The 23,656-nt window shown below is 38.2% G+C and overlaps 2 protein-coding genes across 3 annotated transcripts in view; both read right to left on the bottom strand.

The window, feature by feature from the left end:
- fmn2a (formin 2a) overlaps window positions 1-15,573 on the bottom strand; it is a 63,311-nt gene extending 47,738 nt beyond the window's left edge. For both annotated transcript variants that reach the window (XM_056476704.1, XM_056476705.1), the window contains exons 1-5: window positions 13,491-15,573; window positions 9,942-10,120; window positions 4,525-4,623; window positions 1,799-2,604; window positions 1,521-1,665 (exon numbers count right to left, since the gene is read on the bottom strand). In XM_056476704.1, coding sequence (XP_056332679.1) covers window positions 1,521-1,665; window positions 1,799-2,604; window positions 4,525-4,623; window positions 9,942-10,120; window positions 13,491-15,558 — 3,297 coding nt within the window. In that variant the 5' untranslated portion in view covers window positions 15,559-15,573. The remainder of the gene's footprint in view (window positions 1-1,520; window positions 1,666-1,798; window positions 2,605-4,524; window positions 4,624-9,941; window positions 10,121-13,490) is intronic.
- Window positions 15,574-18,209: 2,636 nt separating this feature from the next.
- The window catches only part of chrm3a (cholinergic receptor, muscarinic 3a), a 148,136-nt gene continuing 142,689 nt past the window's right edge, over window positions 18,210-23,656 (bottom strand). Inside the window, exon 3 of the mRNA XM_056476706.1 lies at window positions 18,210-21,190. Coding sequence (XP_056332681.1) covers window positions 19,384-21,171 — 1,788 coding nt within the window. The 5' untranslated portion in view covers window positions 21,172-21,190 and the 3' untranslated portion in view covers window positions 18,210-19,383. The remainder of the gene's footprint in view (window positions 21,191-23,656) is intronic.

Raw genomic sequence — 23,656 nt, 5'->3', positions numbered from 1 at the left:
AAGAAATTTTCTTACCCCTTGGTTTACATTTACATTTACATTACATTTAGTCATTTAGCAGACGCTTTTATCCAAAGCGACTTACAAATGAGGACAAGGAAGCAATTCACACAACTATAAGAGCAGCAGTGAACAAGTGCTATAGACAAGTTTTCAGGTGTGTAAAGTCTAAGAAGCAAAGCATTAGTAAAAAAAAAAAAAAAAAAAAAAAATTTTAGTGTGGTCCTGAAAAATCTCTGTTCAAAGGGGTATCTACCCCTTCACCTTAGCCCTACGCCTTCCAGCTAAAGATAACTGGTAAGAGGAAGGGCTAAGGGGTAGGACTGGGATTTGGCCTTGATCTTGATCAAACACCTTTTGAACACACAATGCGTGTTTCATCAAAAATTATTGATCATAAAGTATCATGATCCTAGAGTCTAAAAATACTTTAGACCAAATGTTAATTTCTACAGGAGCATGTTTGTTTTGCTATACAGTTTTAATTTATTTGCCCTCACTTGTGGGCAAAAAATAATATAAATTTGCTAATTCAGGGAGGTCTGTTAAGTATCACTCAACAATGGAAACCTAGCATTATTTAGGCCACTTTGTTTGAGGTCTGATACTATTTGCCTCACTCGGCACTGCAAGTAATTTTATGTATCTTAAATATTTTACATTTTAATACTGATATAAAAGCATGGAAAATGTGCAGTGGTGCTGACCGTCTTTTGACTTAGACTTTTGTTCATGCCTACTTCAGAAGCCCTACAGTAGCTGGCCTGCTTTAACTCAAGCTATTTAGCAGGCTGCCCACCAAGGGCTGATCAACCCTGGAAGTAACAGTGAAAATGCAACTGGCCCTGGCACACACTAGCATGCACACTTTTGGCCTGACAGTGGAATTGTGGCTAGTTCAACATTTCTTTGAGTGGGACATTCATTGGGCCCAACTATTAGGTCAGGCCATACCTCTTTTCCACTAAAATCATTTGTGTTCTGGAGCCATAACCCATTCTTGGCCAGTTCTGTGCAGAGGTTGTGCAGGCAGTCTACCACTTATGTTTCTCTTTTCACACAGTACCAGGAGAGATTCTTACTGTACATACAGGCGACTCTCAAATAAATTGACAGCAACTGAAATCTCAAACTCACCTGCAATCCAGAATGCTGACCTCTCTAATGCATAGATTTATATATTTAGACATATTGAGCAGTGTAGTGTAAAGTTACTGGATTTCTTAACAAGCATTTGAGTATTTCTCAGTCTCCTACTCAATTCGAGACCGGCAGTTTCATGGTGCAAGAATTTAATAGGCCCATTTCATGTGGTAGAAACACATGGAACGAGAATTGATAGCGGCATGAAACTCACACCTAAATCGTGCTGGTGGAAAAATGCTAATATCGAACCCCTCTCTTCCTCATCTCACCTCCTGGGATAACATTCTCGGTAAAGAAGAGGTCCAATACTATTTGCTCCACTCTGCACTGCAAGTGGAAAAGCTGCTAATGTGAGTGCAGTAAGGTCATCTAACCTGTTTGGCCTTCGATTTGGTTATTGTATCTGAGATAGGTTTCTTCTTTTCCTTGACTGCACTTTTGGCAAACAGTTCCACAAATTCGTCAAAGTCTACCGATGGCTCTTGAACATTCTCCCACACCAAAGCACTTTTGGCATCCCTATAAAGGAGGAACATAAAACATCAGTTTGATTTATCTGCTGTCAGTGTGTTCATAGTCAAGGTGAAACATAAAAAGTCAGCATAGACACAGCAAATGCATATTTCATTCAATTAACAAGGCATGTGATTACTTTTTGGCATGTAGCTGAATCCGGGTCCAGTAGAGTGGTTTCATAGGTCGTGGAGGCTCAACGACAGCCTTCAGGGGGACAGACTCCTGAGCCATGCCTGGAAGCCCCAAACCCATGAAGGGTGGTGGAGGTCCAATTCCAGGTGGAAGAGGGGGCGGTGGAGGTCCACAGCCAGGAGGAGGGGGAGGAGGGGGTAGGGTCATGCCTGGCAGTGGAGGTGGAGGAGGTGGGGCCATACCTGGAAGTGGAGGTGGAGGAGGTGGGGCCATGCCTGGGAGTGGAGGAGGGGGTGGAGCTTTGCCCACAAATGGAGGTGGTGGAACAAAACCTGGAAGAGGAGGTGGAGGTGGGATTATACCTGTGGGTTTTGATGGAGTCATACCTGGGAGTGGTGGCGGAGGAGGAAGTTGAGGGGGTGGTGGTGTTGATAATGGTTGAGAAGAAGTGGTTCTTTGGCAGCTACAGGTATAGGGTAGTCCCATTGGTGAAGTGGCACTGTCACTAAATTTGGGAGTCTGTGATTGGTTTGATAAAGGCACTGGAAATTTGAAGGCTTCCTCGACAGGCGAGGTCTGAATGGCTTTCACATGATGCAGAATATGTTGTCCGTTTACTTTAGTCTGTTTGATAGTTTGATTAAAACCAGCCACTTCCCGAACATTCCTTGCAAGTTTTCCATCCACAACATGATTGTCTTTTTCTATTTCTGATATTTTCTCAAGTAACTCTTCAATTGTTTGCTCTAGCTCCTGAATGGAAACGGAAGACCCTTCCAGAACACTTCCAGATTGCCCCATGGATCCATCCTGTGGAGAGCAGGATACAGAAAAGAGAGTCTTTACATCTTTAAAAAGAAACAGCAGCATGGAATGAAAAACACAGACACCTCCTGTCACATGCGATCGTACTAGCATGACTTAGTGCCTTGTTTTAGCGGATGTTAGTTTCTCCTCCGAGACTCTGTTTTCTAAGGAATGGTATGAGTGAGTGTGTGTTTGTGAGTAAGGGGCTGTGTTTCCTAATAACACAGACCAGGCACGCATGTGGCATCCCACAAGTCAATAAAAGCACTTTGGCTGATCAGGAAAACATAGCAGTGTTTCCTGGATGAAGACAAGAAAGTGAACCAAGGGAAATGAATGAACCGCCACAGCCAGACGTGCTAAAATTGACACACAAGGGATGCACTTGGCAAACACAAAAACATGGTAATAAACACACAGAGGCGAACTTCGTCACGCACACATACAATCTGGCAGCGAGGGTCAAGGAAGTCCAACAAGTCTAGACTCCAGAAGTCGTCTCTGAGGACTCCTAAAAATCGAGCCGCAGAGTCTCTGGGAATGAGGAGGGAAGGGTTTTTGCCTTTCTATTACACAGCTTCAAACGGCTTCAAAGAGCTTGTGTGGGTCTGTACGAAGGGTTGGGGGAGAACATATCACACACATGGAGTCTGGTTACATGTTAGGGCCCTGTCAGATTGACATGGAGTTTGGGGAGATGCTTTCATTCACAAAATCTTCCTCCACTGTCAGGGAGGTTTGGAAAATTGTGGCTCCAGACCTCCAGGCCTCAAGAATTCTAGATTGATTAGTAGCCAACAAAGTTCCTTCATGCAATTTGTTTTGGTCATATATTTACCAGGGCATATTGTACAGTATTTTACTGTAGTTATTGCAAATCATTATATTAAGCAAGAAAAATCTAACCACTAGGGGGCGAATTGCAACAAAACGCCATTAAAGAATATTCCAACCAGAAACATGAGCAATAAACTGTAACATAAGGTGTTGCGTGTGTGCTTTGAACACTGGAATGCGAGCAGTCATTTATCATTTCAGAACTCAAACACGGTGAATCTTAAAATGCAATGGCAGCCACTGTGTCTGTTGGACAGATGTTTAGATCTGGATAAGATGCTGTTAGGATGCTGTTTACAAAGGATCTCATAGCAACTCTAAAGACAAGTATGGCTTGTGAGGTGTTAAATACATTATGAGCAGCAGAAGGGTGTTTAAAACTAGTTGAGAGTTTATACAAACCAACATAGACATAAAGGGACAGTAGACAAAACCAAATTTATGTTAGAGTACATAACGCTTTTACAAACATGGTAATGGAATTATTCAGTAGTATTATTCTGGGGTGGTTCAATTGCAGTTATTATACAGTATCAGATGTTAATATAATAAATTTATATATAATACCATGAGATTTTTATACTGCATTTTTGGAAAACAGGATTTTACCATGGGCAATAACCATGTCCAGTCACAGCATAATATTTGTCTGGTACACTTAAGTTGTATCAGATGGTGATAACAATGCACTTTAATATTTACCATTATCAAATGTACAAAAAATAATACCATGGTCATTTTTGGAACATTTATTGCTGCCCTTACAAAAAATGTGTTGATACTGCCAGGCTGGCAGCGAAAAGATAACAAAAAGTAGTTTTTGTTAAATGTAAAATGTATCATTGAGATGGAATTTTTTCTTCCATAGCCAACATCCAAGAGCCAACATCTTAAAAACATAACATTGCCAATAATGACAGCTAATGACAGTTTTTGTTAAATGTAAAATGTATCATAGAGACGGAATTTTGTTCCATCGCCAACATCCAAGAGTCAACATCTTAAAAACATAACATTGCCATTAATGGCTGTAGACTATATTCTCACTGTGGGTATAAAACATCATATTTGATCTCATACTCGCACCTGTGCAGCAGTAAGGGTCGGAGGCCACATTCTTTGCAACCGCCCAGGTGTTCTGATGTCATGCTGACCCATTGGAGCCCAGGTGTACAATTGATCCTTCTGTAAGTGTGCAACAGAAACAGAGAGCTGGCATTAAAAGAGCTGATTATGGCAAGAAACTTTTTAAAAAAGCATACAAGAATCTAAAATTAGCATCCAGTTCCTGGGGCTTCTTTCTTGATCAAACAGCAAGAAAAAAAAATATTTGGAGGCAAAACTGTGTGTGAAGAGGGACCTCTGCTGGTAGACTGAAAGAAAAACACAACTGACCAAACCGGGAATAATGCACAGCATTAGTCTTGCTGACACTACCAGCATGCTCAAACATACAATCTGAAAGGCTATTCGCAAGGCTGTCCGTTCACATCAGTGGGGGTTTGCTTAAGCATGCAGTGAACATGTCATTCGGTAAAGACGTGCTGCAGTGTTGCACTGCATGATTGTACATATTTCAAAGATAAAGGCTACAAACTGGGTTTAACAAGGTTGTATATAATTTTCATTTTTCCTGGTTAATATCTGATTGCAAATGAACAAAAACTGTTTCTGTGCATATGTACTTTTAATATGTAACCCTGGACCTGGTATCTTATGCTGCACAGAGTCTAAATTATAGAAGTCTCTTTTATGGCAAAAATCATTAGTATATTAAATAAAGATCATGTTCTAAAGACATTTTGTAAATGCCTGACTGTAAATATTTAAAAACGTACACATATAATTATAATATACTTATATTTAGTAGGCTAATACACATTGTTAAGGGCTTCATATAGACAATTTTAAGGGTCATTTTCTAAATATTTTTCTTTTTTATGAACCCTTAGTTTCATGACTTAATCTAAATAGCTGTATTTCAGCCATGCATTGTCCAAATACTGTTAAACCATATAGCCTATCAATGAAAATATGTATTCAGCGTTCAGTTGTTGTAAATATCTTTTACAAAAGACATTTATTATTTTATGGTGCAGTGTCACATCTGTAAAATTGTGTATGTCCACTCTGCGGAAAAAAGCATATGCTGGTAAGGTATGTTTTGATGCTTGTATGCTGGTCTTGCTGGGTTCAATGCTAGTTTTACTGGTCTCGATGCTGGCCTTGCTGGTTTTAATGCTGATCTTAATGCTGGTCAGGACCAGCACTGAGCCCAGCAAGACCAGCATTGAGACCAGCACTGATACCAGCAAGACCGGCAAAACCAGCATTGAAACCAACAAATCCAGCATACCAAAGCATACCTTACCAGCATATACTGTTTTTTTTTTTTTTTTATAGCAGGGCGTGCTCCTGTGTACATGAGAGTATACTGTAAAATGTGTTCTATATGGTGGTCCCAACTTAGAAAGTCAGAAAATTAAAGTAAATACTGTCAGGACAGACAGACGGACAGACAGACAGACAGACAGACAGACAGACAGACAGACAGACAGACAGACAGACAGACAGACAGACAGACAGACAGACAGACAGACAGACAGACAGATAGATAGATAGATAGATAGATAGATAGATAGATAGATAGATAGATAGATAGATAGATAGATAGATAGATAGATAGATAGATAGATAGATAGACAGAGATAAATAGACAGAGAGATCATTTATTATATGAGACTGTGACATTGGTCGAATGAAATAATGAATCTGTCTCTAGACAATGATCCCACATAATAACAATAATACTCTCTATGTCTTATTGAAATCACAGGCAGTGAAATCACAGTATTATGTCATGGTCTGCCATCACAACAGGGTCATTGTGAATAGTTTTAGAAATTAAGATTCATTTACTCACAACTTTGTTTTAAAGACCCCTTTTTAAGAATCCAATCTTTCCACACAATGAAATTAAATGTTATTAGTGAGATTTCTTGTTTTTGTTTTCTTTCTCTTTTAAAACACTGTTTTCTTTTTAAATGGCTTTCTCTTCAAGAGGCAACACAACAAAATGACGGCTAGCTAATATTAGCATGCGGTTTCAAACTCGGCCACCAGGTGTCACTTTCAGCAAGAGTCAAATGTAATAGGCTGACGGAATTATTTGTCCTTGAATAAAAATCAGGATGAAAAGGTTTTACACACCACAATCATGAAAAGAAATCAGGTTACATTTGTTTCAAATGCATTTGATGCCATGTAAAAATCTGAGTTATGTTTAGCTTAAAAATGTGTTTCAGTTAATATAGAGTTTAGAAAGCAACTATTTAAAGAATCTCATACTTCACATTATTTATCACAAGAATAATTTTGAAATAAATTTCTGATGTTACAACCAGTTGTAAACAGATCGTCTTTAGTCCGAGCTCAGCTGTGATTCACTGTCTAAAATAAAAACTGAAAAGTGTAGACCTGAACAAAACAGAACAGAAAACAATAAGACGCTACGTTATAGAAAGGAAGAAATTAAATGATGGCAGCCAGCTAGATAATGGTCAAGGGCAAATTCAGAGAAATAAAACTGCCGGATAAGAATAATGAAATAATAAGGGGCAATTAAATCAACAGAAGTGTACTTAAGTGTTTTTGAAATAATACTTTGGAACTGAAAGATATTTTTACTACATTCAAATGTAGTGAGTGATGCATAATTGTGTGTTTCATCTGCAGATCATTATTAATACAGCACCACCTCATTTACATTCTCATTTGCACAATAAATTGAAGAGGTTTAATTTCCACAGCCATTAAGAGTCATTATTTGGCTTTCAGCCTGACAGGGCTAAATCACACGAGTCAAACTAAAGTCTAAGTTGTTTTTGCTAGCACAAATAGTGTAAAACATCCCAAATGATGTGCTACACATGGATGGGTGACAGAAATTAATTTATACAGTATGTGTGTGTAAAAATACACAAATAGACAGCTGTACAGAATAAAAACAGCTAATGAATTCAGTCTTTGCTACCTTCAGAAATAAACACAAGGATGGGACAGCAACAAAAACCATGTGACCCATCTTACGTAATCCAGTCAGATGGCTTATGCATGCAGATGTGTCCATTTAAGCACACACAAGCACAGTATTTCTGCATGTTTGTGAAAGTAGTCAGTAAACACATATCCACAGACCATATAATGTGTGTTCACACTGCTGAAGCATGTTAGGAGGTGTGTGTATTAACATAGAAGGGAGGATAGGGAGAGTTACAGAAGCGATGTTAAACGTTCATCTGTTTAGACACAAATCTGCTTCGGCTGGAGGAGCAAAGAGGTTGAGGTCACATGGGGTGGCCAAACAGAAACAGGCTATTCATTCATATATTGCATTACAACACTGAACCAAGAATCCCAACATGCTAAGCAGGATTTTTCCTCACTATTTTACTATTCCTCACTATTTTGTTGTGAACATGATGATAAAAAAACACAATGTACATTGCTTCCTCTGTATCAAACGTCAAAGTTACCCTGCTGAGCTCATCTCACATCTGCTAGGGCAGAATTAACTCTGTAGGTTGTTCAGCAAAGTGATAAAAAATGTGTGAAATCTGGCACAGTTTTAGTAACACTCATCAACAGCTTTTCTGTTTCTTCCTAATGCAATTCAGTGCTGAGCTCACAGAGAAAACCTGTACTAAACGATGCATGGTTTCAGATTTGATTAATTATAGAAAAAAATCATAATTATAATCTGGAAGGATACATTTACGTTCCTGCTCAGGAATTATATTTAGTTTAAAATGTTCATGTACATTTTTTAGTAAAATTATATAATAATCAGCATGAACAATTTGACAACCCTTTGGTATTAAAAGACATGTGGCAGACTGTGATTTTTAATAAATTATACATTATCACTTTAAGTGGGTCAAGGTGTAGGTGACTTTTTTTCACTCCAGCAGAACATTAAAGGTGCAGTAGGTGATTGTCTTCAGAAACATTTTTTGTTGTGCTGGTTGAAGTCTCGTCACATTCCAATAGTAACGATTAAAGTAAATGATCTAAATGTATTATATGTATTATTATATCCTGGGTAAGGCATAAGACTGAAAAAGTTAATCAATTAAAATTTGTCAGGCCAACAATTCCCATAATTCTGATAAGTAGACCAAACTGTCTGTCAACAAATGTAGTTTTGTACATCTGCAGCTGTTGCGCAGATCTGCCATTTGGATGTGCACACGCATTCATGTGCACACGAGAGAGAGAAAGAGTGACTGGTAAAAACAAACGCAAAATCAAAACTTTAAAACCCTGACTTAGTATTGCAGTTACTTTTGCACCCTGAAGTAAGGATGACACCATGGCTGAAGTATTTCTTTTAGACAGGTAATGTTCTGTTTTAAAACTCTTTTAGGCATTCAAAGCTTCAATATATTTTGTTGTGTAATGAACGCGTTATATGCACAGAAGTGTTCAGCAACTGAAATCTTCCAGCGAAAGATTGACTATTGACTATTTTCAGTTTCATAAGGGACTTTTTACAGCATCGATAATGTAGATTTTTATTTAGTTTACAATAAAACATTAGTAAACAGCGCTATTCCGCCTAGCCTGCTTTACTGAGGTGAAGTTGGTTTTACGTTGGTTAATTTTTGAACAATGACAACCTGTGATGCGCTCCCTATATTGTTTACCATGCGGCTCTGAATATTCGGTCTGAAATAACATAAGCATGGCTTAGTAATAAGTGTAATATCTGCACACCGCCAGCCAACCGCTAAACATACAGTAGTACTTGCTTGCTAACTGAAAACGTGCTAGATATAATTAGTTTGGACTTGTCGTATCATAAAGTAATATAAAGTTTTCTTACTGGTGAATGACATGATCTAGAGGGTTGTCTTCTGTCATCTTTAAGGTGTATGTTTATGATATCAGGAGACGTGGTTTTGAAGGGCTGGGACTGTGTTTCAAAGATATTATGCTAACCAGTTAGTATTTTAACAGATTACCTACTGCACCTTTAAAGAACATTTTTAGCAGAAACCTTGAACCCATTGGTGATTCATAGAATAAAAAACAAACTGCTACCAGCATATCGAAAGTAAAAAAAAAAATATGTACAGGTGATACTTATATTAATATCCGTAACTTATTTAAAGGCTCCTGTTAATAAATCACAATCTTTGGTAAAGATCAACTCAGTCTGTGCAAGAAACTCATAATAATGCATAATGACGTCTATGTGAGCATTTACAAATGAAATAATTAAGCTATTAATTTAGTTTTGTCTGTAGTCTCAAAAAGTGACATATAGTGAGATGGATTTTACAAATCAGGACTGTAATTTCAGCTGAACAACTTCTTTATATTAGACTGAATTAAAAAAGAAAATCACCCATATCTTTAAAAACTTCAGAGTGTGTAGATGAACAGCACATTTAACATTTTGGGTGAACTTCTTAAATCAAGAAACAACTAGATGGTCATACATTGAAAGTGGGCTTATCTGTGACGTCACTTCCTGTGGATGGCTCCCTAATGCAGTCACTGAAGGGCTGTAAAATCCCCAGATCCAGAATACGAGAACAGAATCTCTCGATGTCCTGCATAGCACCGTCATCTTTAGAAGAACCCCACTGTACAAAACACCTCTCTAACAGAGAGCTACCTGCAGGGGTCCAATTGAAAGACACACAGAGGGGGAAAACATTTGAGAGTGAAAACAGCTGCAATTGTTTTTAACTGCTTAGGTTTCATATGTTATACTATACTATTCATTTAATTCATTGTTGGTCTCTGACCCTGTTTAGAGTGACTGGAAAGTGATGCTTTGAGCCAGAAAGCAAATAAAGTGGAAACTGTGCCATTTCATTTGGTGAATTGATGTGTGTAGTGCATGTGTGTTTTTCTAAAAGGAGAATTTCTCCACCCCGAGCCTGAAGATACAGTTAAACATTCTCTCTCTCATTTATCAGATGGACACAAACTCAATAGCTCATCCTCTGTACAGAGGCAGATTTCTGTGTAGCATTGATTAGTTGGAGGGAAAAAAAGCTAAATACAAAACACAACTCTTATTTTCTTGTTATATATTGCATATCAAGCACACAAAAAAAGGTATTTGTGGATGAACAAAACCTGAATGTTTTCAGATTTTTAATAATTGACCTAGAAACAAAGTTAAAAAACCTGCTAATGCTTTCAAGAACAACTATTTACAGTGCTCAGAATAACTGAGCACACCCCATTTTGAAACTGAATATTTTTATCCATTTCTCAGTGAATAAAGGCTGTGTATTTTGGTGCATTTAAACAAAAAAGATGTATTAAACAGACATATTTATTAAAATAATGTTTTAGTCACCAAACATATTTAGAAATTGAAAGATAATACAATTAAATTCAAAACAAATTGGGTGTACCAGTTTTTGGACCATTATCGTAAGTTATTTTGTTAGATAAGACCAAGATTTGGCTTCAGTACTGACTAATTCTAATGTATATGCACAAATATAATATTGTATACAGTAGCTTCATATTGAAAATATGACTTTAAAAGATAGATTTGTGAGGGGTGTACTTATATATGCTGAGTAGTTTTGTTTGAGGCCTCAGATAAGTACTATAGTTTCAACATAATATTTTCATTAAACCACTTTTATTGGTTCAATTAGCATTAATATTTATGTGTCTTCATAAATACTTTACACATTTGGATATACTGTAGATAGCTACAGTATGTATCTAGGTAGGAAGTAAAACCAAAACAAAATATATTCAATAGTGTCCATATCTTCCTTTTATTTATATTTTCTTCCCTAACATCTGATCTATCCTGGTGTCAGCTTCATAAACAGTTTGTCAAAACCAGACTCTATGCATAAACCATATAAAAAATGTGTTTGTGTGTGTGTTGTTACACAAGTGTGTATTTTAGTGACTTCCTGTGGCACTCCGACTCAATGAAGCAGAAGCCAGAGCTTTCTTTGCCAGTAGCTAATGTGAGTCTGTGCGTGTTTCTGTGGGACTATGTGTGTGTGTAGTATGCATATTTGAGAGCCAGATTTTATATTTTTTTGACTGCTCACTGAACCTTGACGAGAGTGAAGTAGAATAAAGAAAAGAAAAAAGAGGGATTTATGTCATGTCGTAGCAACACACTATGATATTATCTCCTCATATGACATGGAATTATACATCTTAGCAGTTCATGGGATCAGAGATGAAAAAAATCTTCTCTGACCATGATTTTGCTAAATATGTTTTGTCAAGGTATGTTCTATTATGCTCTGAAAAAATTCTGCCCGTTTGTAACCCAACATCAGGTCAAATGTGGACAAACCCATTCAATTTAATTGACCCTTTGCTAAGCCCCACCCTACTTAGTTACTGTTGTTATGCCTGTCAAGCTTTCATGCCTGCCACGTCTATTACAATATGTATGTGCCGGTGCCAGACATTCCTAGGGATATAATTAGCGAACAGGTGAAATATCTGAGAAAGCCAGACAAAAAAGGACTGCAGTATGCTTTGCAGGTGTATATTCACGACTTAATATGTAAGCGATTAGAAAATAATTTAATCAAAATTGAAGCTAGGTTAGCCTAGCCGCCTCATACACTGACCATTTAACAGCTTAGTTCATGCACAACAGGATAAGTGAAATTAAAAAAATAATCTAATAATAACAAATTAAATCGTGATCTCTCTTTTTTAACCAAAAAGCCTGATCGACTAAAGGAAACACGCATCAACTAAATCTCCAAAAGACAGACGAAAACATTAATGAATTGTCGCTCTGACATGGACATGAGGGATATAAATGACTGAAAAACAGCTGCGGGTGAAGTATATTGATCGCAAGTGCTCAGTTTGTGATCACATCTCGGTTTTGTTTTGTTGATATGTAATTTAAAATATTCGTAGCTTAAAACAGATGGAAATATTGATTGAATTGTGCTCGATCTTACAGCTATTGTGAGGGCTCAAATGGAGCAGTGCTCATAATATTAAGCAAAAAAGAAAAAGACAGCTGTGAAACATAACCTGCTTCGTATTTTTGTATGAAACGCAGTTTAGATCTTTTTACGGTAAGAGGTGTGTTAAGAGAGTTTTTGCCGTCTATCCCTGAATGTGTCAGGAATATCAAAAACAAAACCCACTTAACTCTGCTCTTTTAGCACCCCTCACACAGCTTGCATTTCTCCCCTTGGGTTTAGGTTTTGGAAAGGGAAAAAAATTCCACCACCCCTTCCAAACTTTTAGGATACCGGGTCTCAGATTTGCACAACCCATATGTGCAATGCTTTGGCTTGTTTCCCTCGCTCGAAAACTTGATAGACCTCCTGCGCGTAGCTATGGTTGCTAAGCCACGATTGGTGTGTGGCAGTTTTCGGGCGTGGCTTAGTGAAGGGTCAATTGATTCATAGGTCTCAAACTTGATTCCTGGAGTCCCGCAGCTCCCGCAGGTGTTCAAGACTACTAGAGACTATTAAGCAGGTGTGAGTTGGAGTAGGTGGGAGACTAAGCAGAGCTACAGCCCTCCAGGAATTGCGTTTGAGACCATTGCTTTAACTCAAAGTTGAGTTGTCAATATTTGACCCAGTGTTGGTTTAACACAACCCAGCATTTTTTAGAGTGTAGCATCTTTTTGTTGGTCTAGACACAACTTTACTGTAAAACAAACTGAAAGTTATTAAGATCAAATGAAAATTATATCATTTATAAGAATTCAAGATTCTACCCCAGCTCTAACCTAAACCTTAAACCTCAGCAGTTTATAGAAGGGGTTTAACTCCGGTCCTGTGATCCAATGTTGATAATAAAAACTCACCTGCTTGTAGCTTTCTAGCAGCCCTTTCTCTCCAGGATCAGAAATATCCGCCTTGATGTTACAGGATTTGTGTTTCAAGACCAATAATAATAGTAATACCTTAAACTGCACACTATCTCCAATTTTTGTCAAGTATTACAGATTATTGTTGTGTTCCGACTTGAATCAATGTAAAATCTGGACAAAAGCTGACAGATTGACTCACCTGAAAACACATCTGGAAAAGTGGATGTTGTTTGTCTGGATCTATCAGTCTGGAAGCCACTCTCAATAAGTTCAGACTGATCATGTATGACTTCACACCATTCCTCATGGCATCCCACTGGACCTGCAATGCTACAGGATCGCTGTCTTCGTGTTCTCCAGCTCCCGGCTCGGTACGACCCTTGACCAGTTCCAAACTCTAAGCCGACCTTGCGAGGACACATAGGGCTTGGGGAAGGTGTGGTGAATGGGGATATTATGGGTGAGGTGAGCTGTCTGGTGGTTGTTTTAACATAAGAAGTCTGTATTGTGGGATAAGGTTTAACCCCGAGGTTTGCACTGGAGGTTCTACGGGGTCGTGACCCAGAGCCTAAAAAGTTCTCAGATGACCATTGTGTCATAGACGCAGTACTGCTTTTCCTTCTCGGTTGGGTGGAAAATCCTCTGTCTACCTCCTCTACCGGACCATCACCATCTACGTTCAGCTCTACACTACTAATGCTCTTCTGTGGAACAAAAATGAGACGGTTGATTTTGGACATGGGATTGCTCGAATTCAGACCAACTTCAAGGCTCTGAGTCAGACTATTGCTATCATAATGACACTCTTCAAGAGGAGATGATAAAGATGAACTCTCCAAGATCTCTTCAGCACTCTCGTAGGAAGTGGATGTTCCTGTATTGTCCTGAAAACTGTAGTTACTTGTTGAATGAGTAAAACCTCTTGCATCCTGAATACTATTTGTCTCTGGTACAGCATGCTGAATACTGTAGTCACTAGATAAACTGATCAAATGTTCAGCTTTATTTGGAATATCAGCAACTTTCCTATCTGATTCTACCTTTAATTTTGATGTGATCACCTTTCCTGCTGTATCCCCAGTACATATCAGATTGGGATCTTTGCTGTCAGATGCACCTTCTAACTTTTGCGGTTCACCCACACAAGCAAGACTTCCTCTTGTAGGACCTTGAGTGACTTCAACATGGCCTTCGAACCCAACTTGTCTTTCCTTATCCACAGAGTGACAGTTTTGGCCCTCACCAACTCCCTCCATCTGTCTGATAGTTCTCTGGATATCCGACAGCAGATCTTGAGCCTCGGCAGCTGAATGATAGCTGCAAAGGTCTGTATCTGACCCCGACCCCTCAGTCTCTCTCTCAACATCATCTTCTGTGGTGTCCAGGGTCGACTGCCTACTTTCAGCCGTGAGTTGCTTAGAGTCAGGCGTACAACACTCATCACCAGATATTCCACCATTACTGTTGCCATTGGCATCAGCAGGCTTAATCCTAATCCCACCATCCAGTACATCCTCTTTGGACAACACTTTCCGGGAGAGGCCCTTTCGGATGCGGATGTTGGAAAACACAGAACCTTTGGAACCCTCCGATTTGGATTTCTTCTTGCCTGATTCACTTGATAATTTACTTTTCTTAATCTTCCTGACATGGTCCTCAGTGCCTGCTCCATTCCCATCGCCTTCTGCTCCAGTCGTGACAGTGGGCTTCTTCTGCTTAGCCTCCTGGTTTCCCATGATCCTCAGAAGGCGAACACCTTTAGCGATCAGGCCATGCTGGGAACGTGTGCGCTCAGATTGACTTTCTCGTTCTCTCTTCTCCTCTCTCTCCCTCTCAGTGCTCCCTTGCACTTTCTCCCCCTCCCTCAGTAATCCCTCTCTCTCTCTCTTCACCGCCGGCAGCAGCTGTTGTGATGATGCTGGCTGTGACGATGTATCTGAGGACTGTCTGTGAGACAGCTCCCCCTGCCTACCAATCCCTCTCACTTTCTCTAGCTCGCCTATTTGCTCCGCCAGGTCACATAATGGGCTGCTAGAGGAGCGGACCAACTGAGCATGTGCAGCGTGGCCTTGTAAGGGTGAGGATGGCTGTTGTTTCTGATGTAATATTGACTGCTGTTGCTCACGTAATAACTGTTGCTGTTGTCTTCTGATGAGATTTGACAGGCTGCTCTTCCTGCGCTCTTTTGCTCTCTCTCTGAAGGGTGAGGAGTGGAAACTCTCTCGGAGAACAGGTAACTGCATCTCAATTGTCTGAATGGTCTGCATTTTGATTCCTGCTATTGTGGCCTAAGGGACGGACACAAATAAATTTAAACTGAGAAAATGTGTTGCATCACACCTAAAAGTTACTTTACAACATTGTTACTTTTAATAGACGCCTATTTTTGTTCATTCATCCATTTTCCTTTGGCTTAGTACCTTTATTTATCACGGGTCGCCACACCGGAACTGCCAACTTATCCAGCATATGTTTTACACAGCAGATGACCTTGCAGCTGCAACCCAGTACTGGGAAACATCCATACACACTCATTCACACACATACACTATAACCAATTTAGTTAATTCAATTCACCTATAGCGCATGTCTTTGGACTGTGTGGGAAACCTGAGCAACATGGGGAGAACATGTAAACTCCACAAAGTACTCCAACCAGCGACCTTCTTACTGTGAGGTGACAGTGCTAACCACTGAGCCACCATGTCGCCTGCCTATTTCTAGTTGTTTTGCATTGGAAAAGTAAATTAAGCCTTAATTCTATAAAGCACATAAAATATTGGTTATAAAACAAATAACCCACAACATTGACCAATATTTCATTCACAAAAACAAAATCTTGTAAATGTAATATTTTATGTAATACTAATCAAAATGTGCAAACAATTTTTTTAATCTGCTTTCTGTCTAATCCAGGCAAATCTCCACACCGAATGTCTGAAAATAGCACAGAAATATAACTTGTGTGTGACAGAAACAGTGCGCCAAAGCAGCGTCATGTGAGCTTGAAGACCGGTCTCATAATCTAATGTACAACTGTGGCCAGCAGGCTTGAAATCAGCGTTATCCTCTAACCTTGTGGCGTCAGACACATACCCATGAGCTCTCAACAGATTTATCCAATATTAATGTTTATCTTGTACTCTGCTTCTATCTATGCCTGCTGAATATGTGACATTTTTATATGAGATGAGTACTGAACAAAGTTTGATAAATCATGCAGTCAAGTATTTTCCCAGAAGACACACACACAGAAAACCATTGAACATAGAATTGATGTTTAGCTCAACATGGTCTTTACTTAAAAAATAAAACAGTTGATAAAGCGCAAAACTCTTGATTTGTCTTGTCAGATACAGATACACTTTTGGATATATACCTGAAATAAGTTTGTTGTGTAGAAGCTCTGATTTGTGGCTAGAAGATTAGTCTAGAAGGTCACTATTAATTCAAATCAATCTGACCTGGATCAAGAATGAACAGGAGACCTTACTAACAAGATAGAAAAGATACAAAAATACTGGAAGAAATACTTGCCTGGATGGAGTCCAGTGCTCTGAAGGAACAAGTAAGTGTTTGTGACTTTCGCTGGGCCGCTCCTCTTCCTAGATCACATGAATAATGTCATCACATGGCCTTTCTTCCTATTAAATTCTGCCAATAGCAACTGATGCATCTTCTTTCAGAAACACACAATGTTAGGCCTTATACCACCCAACAAACATGTCCACACAAAAATGTTGTATATTTAAAACGTTACATTTATTTTGAGAAACAATCTGAGGAAAAAAATGCATTTCATATCGGGCTGTATTTTTGTAACATTCAACAGTTATCACAACATCCGACAGTAACTCTATCATTAAACTTTTACACAGCCAATTTGGAACTAAACGAGAACACAGTCACATACAACACACCGCACAGAAGCTCAATTTAACTTTGATCTTAAAAGGCCTTACAAAACATACAGCCTTTTTTGCAATGTAAAATGTAAAAACATATCAAAAAGTTACAGTTTTGTTACTCTAATACAAATGGTGTGTAAATTACAAATCAGGGATTTCCTCAAAACACTAGAATGGTGTCAAATTTGTGTAATTTCCAATCTAGCTTTAAATCCTTACCTGTTAATTTTAACAAAAAATTTAAGAACATAATTTGTCTTGAGGATGGAAAATACACCATTTGATATATGCATTACAATTTAGAAACATGTCAATGTACTCCATGTACTGCAAGCCCACATGTTAGTGGGCAAATTAAATAAACTGATTGTAAAAAGTGTTTTATAAGGTTTTATTGTCTGGTAACAATAACAGTACATGAATAATGATGTATTAATATGTAAACTAAACATTATTATGAACTAATGATGAGTTAAGGCATGTACTAATCATGAACTAAATTTAACTACAACATGAGTCTCATGAGTTCATGTGTGGATAACGGCTACCTAAATTACTTGATAGTACTTGTTAATTAATGTATCAATTAGCATTTAAGTTTAAGCTAAGTGTAACCAACATAAACTCATGAGCTGTTTATGTATTATTATGTCATGACTTTACTTGGGGGGGGCACCTTATCATTGACCCATCTTTAACTACTTATGAACATGAGTGTTTAAACTGTTCATGTTGATGTTGGCAGAACACTTTTCTATTGTTATTAAGTGTAAATGCACTAGACGGACGTGCATAAGGAGTTCATGAGTAGTTAAAAATGGGTTATTAATGATGTGACCCTCCAAGTAAAGTCATAATATAATTATACATTAACAGCTCGTGAGTTCATGATGGTTGAATTAAGCATAAACGTATGTGGTAATCAATACATGAATTAACAAAAAATCAAGTACTAACAAGTAATATGGGTACCCATTATTCACACATGAATTCTTGTGACTCATGTTGTAGTTAAAGTTAGTTCATGATTAGCGCACACAAAAACTCATCATTAGTTTATAATAATGTTTAGTTTACATATTAATACATCATTATTCATGTACTGTTATTGTAAAGTGTTACCTATTTTCCTCCCTGAGCCAAAAGAGCTTAGAGATGAAGAAACATGCATGCTCGGTTGATGGGTCTAAATCTGGTGTGCTTTTTATCTAGAAAACAGTCTGTATGTAAATAATTTGAGTTTTGTTAAACTGGCAATAGAGCAAACAGTTTGGCTTTAAATGAAATGATGTCCCAGCACAATGATGTCAAAATGTCCTTTAAACAGTGTTAAAAACATTCTTCAGGGTTTATAAATGATTTCACAGCTAGCCCAGTATTACCAGTGCACAATCTCAAAGTCAAACGTAAGGCATTCCAAACATAAACAAATATATTCAGTGTGCACTGAAAACATACATAATAGCTATTGAAATACTTGTAGCAAAACAAATGTAAACAACCACGCTTTTATAATACAAGAGCAGCTCACGGAAGTGCTGTTTATGAATAACCAAAAGGAGAGAAAATCCTACAAACTGTTCAACTGTGGCTCACATGTTGCAGAAGAACACTTACACTTACCGAGACAGCACTGAACCTCTGTGTGGCACGTTTTCACAGAAATCAGCAAATTTCACGTACAAAAAGAAATATCTTACAATTATTATTCACCGTAAATACTTCATATACATTGCAATATTTAAAAATCATATTTTAGTTTCTGGTTATTGACAAGAATAAAATATTAAATCCCAAAATATTTAACAATTATCTGAAGAGTATCGCATCTGATAAACTCTCAGAGATTCAAAATATACAGTCTACATTTCAAATGTACTTTTTTATGTCGCTGAACTCCTGAAAGTTGGCACTGAAGATTTAGTAAAAGGCATACAAAAGTCCACAGGGAGTACAGATGGCAATTGCACTTGCTCAGTTGTACACTAAACCACAGTTGTACACTCAGACCAGTGTCTGAAAATGTTAAGACCAAGTGACCCAAGATCAAAGACACTGAACTACACGTCCACAGCGAGACTTACATATTAAAGCTTGAGTATATAATACAGAGTCTTGAGGAATCACTCCTTGAATCTTTCATTTTAGCATTAGCACTTTAGCTTCTTCACTGTTCTTCATCTGCTATGTGGAGTCTGTCGGTATGGGCCTGTGAAACCTCACAGCCTGTCTTTGCGGAAAGCTTGGCTTGCTTTTTTTCTGATCCCAGCGACATAGCAGGATCATCTTGAAAGTGCTACGAAAAGTTTTGTTGCAAAGTGCGTAGCACATAGGATTTACTGTACTGTTAACATAGCATAGCCAATAACCTAGCGCCCAGAGGTTCTCAGGTATGCAGCCATTGCAGAAAGTGTTTACCAGTACCATGATGTTATAAGGCGTCCATGTTATAATGAAAGCAAAGAGGATGGCGCTTAGAGTCTGTGCTGCTTTCTTTTCCTTTATTAGCGACATGCGTTTGCGCTTGGTGATTTGTGTCCTTGCGCGAGCTGCAAAACGTTTTGCTAAAGCTGCCTCTTTGAAAGTTATTGGTGCTGAGGGAGATTTGATGGTGGTGTTAGTGCTGTCTGTGTTGGGATCTGTTGTCGGCTGTATTGCAGACATTGACTGAACTTTACTCATGCCACCTACAAAACGCTTGTTCCCGTTGGTGACAGAGCGTGAGATGCTGCCATCCCTGCTGTCCTTCTCCTCGGGTGACCGTAAAGGATCTTCTTCTGTGTCCAATTCCTCACAGGAAGTGACCTGGGAGTTCACTGCGGCCCTCATGCCAGGCAGACTGAGAACGATGGAGAAGATGGCCCGTGTTGTAGATGGTGCGCTCTCATCTTCATCAGATGAACCCGAGTGATCAGCTGAAAGTCCAGCGTCATTGTTGTTCCAGCTGTCACTGCTGCTCTGATCTGCCTCCCGATTCACCCCACTTTTATCGCTGCCACCAGACTTCCATCCCCAACAGTGGAATCTCCCACTCAGACTGTGAACTGAGGTTTTTTTATGACCAGGCTGGCCCAATTCAAAGCTGCTGCAGCTCCTAGAGCTCCCCCTAGTGGCATGGAGATGGAAGCGTGGTCGCTCGACACCTCCAAATCGTCCACCAGAACCTTGCAGTCCTGCAAGTTCCCGTGATCTGTTTTCAGTCTCTTTGTATATTCGCCAGTATAGAACGCTCATTATTGTAACCGGCAGGTAGAACGCCGCCATTGCGGTGCAAAACGTAATAATAGGTTCGGAGAGAAACTGAATGTAGCATTTATCCTGTGGAACAGTTCTTTGTCCTACGAAATACTGCCAAAACAAAATGGCAGGAGCCCAAAGTATGAGTGACACAAACCATGCCAGGCCAATCATCACTCCTGCTCGCTTGGTGGTACGTTTGGCACGGTACGTCAGAGGCCTCGTAATGGAGAAATATCGGTCAAAGCTAATGACAAGCAGATTCATGACAGATGCATTGCTGGCTACGTAGTCTATGGCTAGCCAGAGGTCACATGCCCAGTTTCCCATCGCCCACTGGCCCATGACGATGTAGGCAGTGTACAGGTTCATAGAGATGACCCCAATGATGAGATCTGCCACGGCTAAGCTAAGTAGGAAGTAATTGTTAACCGTTTTGAGCTGTCGGTTGACCTTAAATGACACCATGACCAAGATGTTGCCGATAATAGTAATAAGGGAGAGCAGGCCTGTAAAGACAACGATGAGGATGACCTGCCAGAGCGAGTGTCCACCCAGAGGATCATAGGATTGACCTTCAGCCTCTGAATTACTCCCATTGAGCTTGAAAATAGCAGTGTGGTTGACGAGGCTTGTGTTCTGGAGCAGTGGCCACAGAGTGGAAGCCGGGTACATTCCCACTCCCAGGGTGTCGGATGGAGAGAAGAGGCCCAACTCGGTGCTGTTGGAGTCCATTGTGCAGGCCGGGCATATTCTGAAAAAAGAGAATATTATTAAGCTATGCTTCGTCATTTGATATTTATGCAACAGAAACTGCTTTGCACATATAAATGGTGGTGATGCTATAAAAGATGCAAGGTTGCTGTTGCTTTATATCTACACTAGAGGGTGATGTTGATCTACCAAAGCAGAAAATGAGGCAGGTATTATACATTCAGTTCTTTTCAAAAATTGGACAGGATTAAACAAAATACTTTCTCAAATGCAGCATAAAATATATCATTAGAATCTATCTGCAGCCAAATATGTAGATGTTGAAGCAGCAGAGAATGTGAAAGACATGAAATATCCATTCCTTTGTAATTTTAGTGAGAGAAAAAGACATTAAATCATATATCTCATACCATTAAGCCTTCAGTAGTCACTCTTTACATTAATCTTAAAAAAATCTTAAATTATTTTAGAAATACATCAGATAAATGATTAAATACTGTATGTTCTACCTTGACAATATTTTAATGCACAAACAAAAGTTCTCAAATTCCCAGACAATGTATAATGCTGTAAAGGAACTTGCTCATAATACATTCTTTTTACATTGAAAGTGTTCATAAATAAAAAAAAATAAATGAAATCTTAAAACGATTGTAATTTAGCTGTGCTTGTAGTCTTATCTCCCCAATACAAATTAAAACTTCTCATAGGTCATAGGTGGTTTTTCATTATCTGCTCTCACTTCTTGTTCTCTACGTCTTGTTCTATGAAATTTAAATTACACCATACAAAAGTGAAAATTAGGTTTGTCCCATGTGAATTTATAAATAAATCCAGTCTTTCGTTGAAAGTTTCCAACAGAACAATCAAAACTTATAAAACACAAACAAGCTTAGGTCTCTCATTAAAAGTAGAACATAAGCTAGTGAATGGGTTTTATTTTGTTTAAAAATAAATCACAATAATAATGACCAATTTCTTAATGCAAAATGACATGTCAAGAGGAAAATATCTCAATATGTTTTCATATATATATATATATATATATATATCAATATCATTCTTACTAATGGTGCTTTGGAAGTACACAAAATAGGTCTGGATAAGCGATAACAGACACACAACAATAAGATACTGTTGACATAATACTGTTGATGCTTTACTGACCTACTTAAGTTTCCAGTTTCCTTTATTTTTGTCATTCAAAACATCACAATAAATTGTAAAGCAGAATGAAATTACGTTACATAGGACCCAACTACAACATAAAAAACATTGAACACTATAAAAACCTAATAAATAAGCTTTTATAATTTCCTAAATATATGAAAATATAGTTATAGAAAATATAATCCAATTAAAAAAAAAAAAAAAAAAAAAAAAATCACGAAAGGGAATAAATTCAAACTTAAATAACAATTGCACAGTTTGTTATAATAGTTATAATATTAAAAAATTGTGCTAGTTTAAGTATTTATAGATTTATTATGCTAGCTATCAAAAGTATTTAAAATACGGTCCTATTCAAAAGTCTTAACCTTGTCTTAATTATATAAAATCTGAATACAATGCGTGTTTAAACTAGTTTTTTTGCTAAAGCACAAGCTCTACATTAACATACTAAAAGCTAGCAGATCAATATGTGGAGTGTTTCTGAACATTTTCAAAATAGCTGCTACACTACAGTTAAAAGCTCTGACACAGTCTTAGAGCTAGCAGACACACAAACAGCAGGAGAAAATGTTCACGTCAAGATGAAACATGGGCGAGGTGTTTCTTTACTTTATTCTGCAAGAGGAAGTTGTTGCGGCGCTTTCCCAGAATGCCTCATAAATGCACAGTTAATCTCCTTGATAGAAGCACAGAATAAAATGTAACTGGCTCATGGCCAAGGACGGATAAACATCTCAACGCTTCATATAAAAATCATTTCTGTTTCTTAACCAGAGGTTGCACACAAATACACACAAATGTTCTATGTTTTTAGGGAATTTTAGAAATAAGTCAAAAAAAGACTGCTCTAAAAGGAAAGCTGACAATCATAAGGCATCATTCAGCAGAACAGGCATCCATTACTAAATATAGTCATCATAAACTTTCAAAAGAAAGCACTGATTCTGAACCGAGAGCATCTGTCTTTGTTTCAGATACTTTTTCATCTTGATAAGGCAGTGGGATGCAGCGGTGAAAAGCAGACGAGATGGGAGATTAGGGAATGACGGTCTGATCACATAATCATATTGTCGCTAAGATACCATATATGGGCTTGCCTTGCATATTTTAAAAAGAGAAAAGAACAAATGGTATGACCATTGCTACACACACACACACACACACACACACACACACACACACACAACTGCAGAGTCAGAGGTAATTAGCTATTGGATTCAATCTCAGTTCTTCTACAGCAGAAACAAAGGATAATTACCTCACAATAACCAGAGTCGTGTTTAAAACTAAGAGAACAAAACAGTCACGCACAAACTGGTTTGTTAAAAAAGAA

Source organism: Danio aesculapii, chromosome 17 (genome assembly GCF_903798145.1).
Source record: "Danio aesculapii chromosome 17, fDanAes4.1, whole genome shotgun sequence".
In the NCBI taxonomy this organism is placed as follows: domain Eukaryota; kingdom Metazoa; phylum Chordata; class Actinopteri; order Cypriniformes; family Danionidae; genus Danio; species Danio aesculapii.
The sequence above is the reverse complement of the archived record's forward strand: the minus strand, read 5'-3'. Positions and strand labels throughout refer to the sequence as shown.